Source organism: Aulonocara sp. 'chitande type north' Nkhata Bay, linkage group LG18, assembly GCF_057382095.1.
Source record: "Aulonocara sp. 'chitande type north' Nkhata Bay isolate Kocher_YH1m ecotype deep benthic linkage group LG18, A_spYH_male_GT1.1, whole genome shotgun sequence".
Classification (NCBI taxonomy): Eukaryota; Metazoa; Chordata; class Actinopteri; order Cichliformes; family Cichlidae; genus Aulonocara; species Aulonocara sp. 'chitande type north' Nkhata Bay.
The window spans coordinates 1,131,292-1,138,031 of NC_141361.1; the positions used below are offsets into that span (position 1 = coordinate 1,131,292).

General features: G+C 39.9%; 1 gene segment (V, D, J or C); it reads left to right on the top strand.

The window, feature by feature from the left end:
• Nucleotides 1-1,182: 1,182 nt before the first annotated feature.
• LOC147307556 (T cell receptor alpha variable 3-like) lies at nt 1,183-1,744 on the top strand. The segment is given in 2 exon segments: nt 1,183-1,263; nt 1,371-1,744. Coding segments are annotated over 2 exon segments (429 nt in total).
• Nucleotides 1,745-6,740: the final 4,996 nt, after the last annotated feature.

The window sequence follows — 6,740 nt, forward strand, 5'->3', positions numbered from 1 at the left end:
TGTCATCAAACCCTCAGATCAAAAAGGAAAGAAGCTCGTTCTCCTGCTGACAGCCAGTCTTTGGTTTTCACAGTGAAAAAGTTACAGAAAAAATAATAAGGAAGAAAAAGTGTTTCCATTTTGTCAGATTTGTATTGTTGGATTGTCATTTATGCTTAGAAATAGATATTTATTGAAAGAATGTCTCATCCTAGGAGGTCTGTAACAACTCTGTGTAGCATGAAGAGGGGAGTGCGTTCACTCCTCTTCAGAGTGTTCTGGCACAGATCACACTCCTCCTAGGATCATGAGAGAGGTCGTATCTTCTCTTGTTGATATACGGTATAGCGAGCACACGTATATCTGTTTGAGTGTAAGAGCCTTCTGTTTATGTGAACCGCTGGACTCCTGCCACCAGCTTTGGGGAGTCTTCAGAGTCACATCTTGACACACACACACACCTGGGCGTACACAAGGTATTCTTTGTATCAGGGCCGGCCCGTGGCATAGGCCGTATAGGTAAATGCTAAGGGCGCCGTCCATCAGGGGGCGCCACGCCAGTGCCACAAATGTTGAAAAAAAAAAAGTTGGTACTATTATTTCTAAATACAAAAAATAATCCCACGTTAATTAAAATGCAAAGTAAAGCTTATTTAATAGAAATATTATTTGTTACAACATTACACTACACTGCTGATGTAGGGGGGCGCCACCTAAAATCTTGCCTAGGGCGCCAGATTGGTTAGGGCCGTTTCTGCTTTGTATACATGTGTGCCTGTGTATGACGTCATATGTTAATGAACTTATGCATATTCATGTATGAAAGGAGTGCTACAGGGAACCTGGCTGAGAGTCTGACGGAGGTCAGGTGGCTCCAGTTGGGTCTCCCTCATGCATGAGTAACACAAAGAACTTTGGTGACTTGCGTCTTGCTTTTTGCTGTTGTAGTAAAATTGTCTCATTCCAGCGAAGGGCTGTGCTACACAGACCCATCACATTTCATTTACTTTGTTCATGCATTTGTGATCCATCCTAGTGAATCCAGCCTCCAGCCTGAAAGCTAAAGTGCTTCTATTGGTTCACTAACAGGAAGTGTAAGAAAGAAGTGAAAAAATATATAAAACAGGAAACAGCGATTCGGGGAGGAGCACGGAGGAGTGACTGAACTGCAGAGGAGAGAAAACCTTCCACGTTTCATTAACAGACCACAAAGGTTAAAGATTTCCAACATGCTGCCTCTGGACTGTTATCTTATTTCTCTACTGATTATGACTTGTCTAACAGGTACGATATTATGTGTTGTATACATTTAAAAATATTTTAGTCATTGATAAATATGATTACACTGAAGAAAATGGGACATTGTACAAAACATATTTGTCTCATTTTAGGAGTCAGATGTGAAGAACTCACTGCAGACAAGGAAGACACGTCCAGTTTGGAAGGCAGCGCTGTTACTCTGTCCTACAGATACTCCAAACAAGCGTATGAAAGCGATGAATTTTACTGGTATCGACAACATGCAGGAAAAGCACCTGAGCTCCTGATCGCTCACGTGGGATCAAAGAATTTAATGAAACGAGAATCCTCCAGAGTGTCTTTCAAAGTGGTCGATGACAGAAGACAAATAACAATCTCCTCTGCTGTAGTGTCTGACTCTGCTGTGTACTACTGTGCTGTGAGGCCCACAGTGACAGGAAACAGCAAAACTCTGCACAAAAACCTTTGGAGCAAAGACAACAGAATACTCCACAACATCCACTAGAGGGAGCCACACACCTTTGTTAGGATACAGACTAACTCATAACACAGCTGTGATGAAGAGCTTCAGATGAAGTTAATGTGATTTGAGCCTCCTCCTCCTCCTGACTGCAGAAACCTGTCTGACTCCAGCTGTGAACATCAGACCACTCACAGCTAACTCCCAGTGAACATCACTTCCAACATTTCTCCTCTGGAAACATGGAAAAACTGGCTGTGATTTGGATCTTTGCAGCTCTCGTAGGTACGTATGTTTCTGACAGGAACACCTGAAGTTCAAAGACATGTTTACAGCGTTACAGATTCAGTTTGGACTTTCTTTGAGCTCAAGTTTGGAGTGATTAAACAGAAAAATATTTCAATTGTGAAATCAGAGAAACCAGAAGTAAAATGTGTTTAAAAAAACACAGTAATACTCACAGATACTCAGCCTCATGGACAATGTTAGTCTGATGGCTTCATTTTCTCTACTTTTCCAGGACTAACAGCTGGAGACTCAATCACTCCTCAGCGAGATAAAGTCACTGCAACAGAAGGAGAATCTGTCAAACTCACATGTAAATATCAGACAAGTGAAAGTGATGTTTGGCTTTACTGGTACAGACATGATTCTGATCTTCAGGCTCCTCAGTTTATACTCTACAAAGGAGCAAGATCACAGAGTGGTGATGATTATATCCCTGATAATCGATATGAATCAGAAACATCACCTACAACAACTAATCTGACCATAACAGCCCTAACCCTGGCAGACACAGCTCTCTACTACTGTGCTCTACAAACACAGTGATACAAAGTGTAGAAGAGGCTGTACAAAAACCTGAACACAGATATCTGACTACTCTTCAAAGAGGAGGGAAGTGGTATTCAAAGCACAGCTTCATATCAGATGGATTCTGCTAATTCCTGTTTTATCAGAGTCACTGTGGTTACAGCTGCTAATGAAACACTGTGGGAGGATTCACATGAGCAGCAAATCCACATCAACCACAAACCACCTGCAGGAACGTTCAGACATTTCAGAATCAGAGAAAATTTGTTAATCCCAGAGGGAAATTGAGTTGTCATGGCAGCAAATATATAACAAACAACAAGCACTTATCTAAAATGAGTGTAGAAACAGAGTAGTGATAGATAAATAGATAAATATAGAGATATAGGTATAAACATAAATTGACATTAGTGATGAGGTGTGTGTCTGTGTGTGTGTGTGTAAGAAAAAAGCATCAGAAGTCAAATAAAGTAACTAGTAATAAACTCCCAACATTGTTGGTGCATTAATGATGTTTTATAGCTGAAACTTTTACTTTGTTATTCTCACATTTTCTCCAGAAGGGTTTAAACTTGTAATTGAGACCTAAACTGATTGCACTGGCACATGAAAGTCACCAAGGGATTGTGCACACAAAACAAAGATGAAGAGATCTCTAACCCTAACCCTTTTGATACTGCAATACCTGCTTGTAGATTTGTCATAACTTTGACTGACAGCTACTCCAAATGGCCTGAGCTTGCCTTTTCACCTTCTGCTACTACTAATGATGTTATTCACTTTCTCTCATCTGTCTTTTGTCATCATGGCAACCAGAGACCATCGTAACAGACAATGGTACACAGTTCACCTCTGTAATGTTCCCCTCATTCCTCCAGAATAGAGGCACCTCCCACAGCAGAACATCTGTCTACTACCCAGCTGCAGACGGAGCAATCGAACGGTTTCATCGTGCCCTCCGCACCTGTATCCAGACAGCAATCCAGCAGTCAAAACTATGGAAGGATACTGCGCTGGATTGGCTTCAAGTTTACCGTGCAACACTGCATGCAACACCACGTGCAACTACTCTCCTCTCTCCCTATGATCCTATTATCTCGCCTTTCCTGCTTGTTAATGCTCGCACCTGACTCTTAGACTCTATTTTTCCTTATACATATTTTTTACGACTTGTGCTTTTATTATGTTTTTATTTTAATATGCATATTATATTACCCCTGTGTATTAGTGGCATTGACCTGTGAGTATATTTGATACTTTGCTAAGGCCTTATAATAGGGGAGACCGGGGATAGTTGTAACTAGAGATGGACCGATCCGATATCACGTATCGGTATCGGTCCGATACTGACCTAAATTACTGGATCGGATATCGGAGAAAAATAAAAAATGTAATCGATCCATTAAATATCACGAAAGCACCTCACAAAACTTGCAACACGCCGTAACTCACCTCAGAACGTTCGCACTCGCAGTATGCATCACGTGATAGAGCGGCTGTGGCATGCAGGACCTGTCGGTGGTCTGGATAGCATGTGGAGCTTCGCTAGCAACCCTGCATTTCATCGCCGATAAAGTTATCCCGAGAGAAGTAAAGCAAGTGTGTAAGTCCATCTCTGAATGTTTGTAAAGCATTCCTGCGTTAAGCTTAACAAGCGATATATGGAGCGACTGCCTCTCCTGCTGCTACTTCAATCATGAAACTGCTTAATGATCAGCTGATCGGCTTTTCTGTCGTGAGTCCGTGTCTCTCGTTTGTTTTTGGCCCACTTTGCACCAGAAAGAGGAAACCAGCGGCTGAACAACAGCAGCACGTTTAAGCTTGATCAGCTGTTGTTACAATTTATTTAATATTACTTTCTACTCCAGGATCTTTTTCTACAGCTGACGTAACTGTGCAGGGGCGGATCTAGCAAAGTTTAGCCAGGGGGGCCGATAGGGCATTAACAGGGAAAAGGGGGCACAAAGACATACTTTTCTTTCTTATTCTCATTTAAAATGTCGAGCTTTTAATAAATAATTATCTGACACCCAAAGTTTTAATCTGATGTAAAATGAATAGAAGTCAATTACTGTATATAGTGACTATTAAGTCTAATACCCTAGTAAGCTATAGTACTTTTTCCTTTGGGAAGGTACCATCTGTGCAGTCTGCAATTTTGTTGAAGAAAGATGTTGAATCTATTTAATATTTCTTGAAAAATAATTGATTTCTGTGCATTTTTTTTCACACTGCATCAAATTAAGGTTGATTACGTCGATTAAGCATCATGAGGTGGAGTGTGAGGGGTGGTTCCCTATTTTTTATTTATTTATTTTTGTTGTTGCTGGGAGTTGGAACCCTATTAGTTAGGTTGCTTAATATTTCTGCTAAGTACTCTTTAAAATACCAGAATAGGGAGGATGGTGTAGGTTTAAGTTTATTAGATTGATCAGTATTGCTGAACTATGAATTATTATTTTTTTTGCATACAGGTATAACAGAATAGTTTTAGTGTAGTTGTTGTTTTAAACTTGAGTATGAACTTATACAAAATGCAGCAAGATATTTAAAAAACAGTTTTGTTGATTAAAAAACACTATATCGGATTCATATCGGTATCAGCAGATATCCAAATTTATGATATCGGTATCGGACATAAAAAAGTGGTATCGTGCCATCTCTAGTTGTAACACTTCCAATTTCTCCAATCAGGGCTAAGTTTCAAATGATGTGACTCATCCTGTGCATGCCCAACTCAGTTCTGCTATCACATGTGAAAAATCAGCACATTTTGTCAAACACAGACAATTTAACACGAAAAAAAGTGATTTGTATGCCAAAAAGTAAGTTTTTCTACTTTATTTCAATGTGTAATAGCATTATCTGCTTTGCAGTTATACTCATCAAACTTAAATTGTGTTATTTGTATGTCTATGGGGATATATTCTGTGTAGGTCTTTAGTGCTAATGTTTTAGCCGTTGGCTGTAATGTTAGCTAGTTCATGGCTATAGGAGTCTGGGTCAGTTGTAACAGCAACAGTCTGGGTTAGTTGTAACAATAATGCAGATGTTACAACTTACCACACTATTACTTTAACTTATATTAAACAAGTTGGGGCAACGACATCAGCAGAGAGAGGTTCACTGGTCGCTTTTGTATATGCGGTTAATGCCATTGGCAACACAATTCCTCCACTGTTTGTGTTCCCACACATACATTATGCAGACCACTGTGTCAGAGATGGACCAGTAGGAAGTACTGGTAGTGGAAATAAATCAGGATGGGTGCAAGAAACAGATTTCCTCATCTTTCTGAAGCACTTTGCAAACCACACCAAAGTAAGCCATGGTAAAAAGTAATGGAATTGCGATGCTGGTGCACAACAAAATTTTTCAGCTTCATTGTTATGTTCAAAAGTTGTTGCAAGAGTTGTAGGTTATAATGCCCACTGAGCCAATGAGGCCAAACTCAAGGAAGACCAACCAAAATTAATGAAATATTCAGTTGCAGAAAATTCCATAATTTGTCTTTTTGGGGGGTAGGAATATGTTCAAAAGTTAGATTTCTGCATTCTGTCACACACACACAGAGCTACATAAATGGCTCTAAGTGCATTCATGTGTTGAATAAACAAAGATTACATGTTAATGTTTTGTTAGTACCCTTATTTCATTGTGTTACATTTCACCCCAGGATATGTTACAACTAACCCAGACTATGGGGTTAATTGTAACATTTCACTCTTTGTGTTTGAGGCCACACCATGCAATGGGTAATTGTGCTGCAGAGAAAATAGCTGCACTATTTAATAGCAGAGACATGTAAATACTTTGCATTACATTTTGAATCCACTACCTTAAACAAGCTTCAATTTACAGACAGAAATGTCAAAAATGTTACAACTATCCCCGGTCTCCCCTACTTGTGTTACTTCTCTGTCTCTTATGTTAAGCACTTTGGTATACCGCTGGTTTTTAAATGTGCTCTATAAATAAAGATTGTTGTTGTTGTTATGAACTCCTGTATGGCAGGAAGATGCGTACTAAACTGGATGTACTCCCTTTGCCTTCTGCTGGCTGTGTCTCCACTGTTGCACGTCACTCAGTTCAGAGACGTCAGTTGAAAATGCAACGTTACACTGATGGTAGGTGTCACGGAAACCTTCTTTTCTACCAGGAGAGAGTGTGAGGATAAGGAAATCACACAAAGTTGCCAAAGGACATCCCAGATTTACTCCTGTAACAG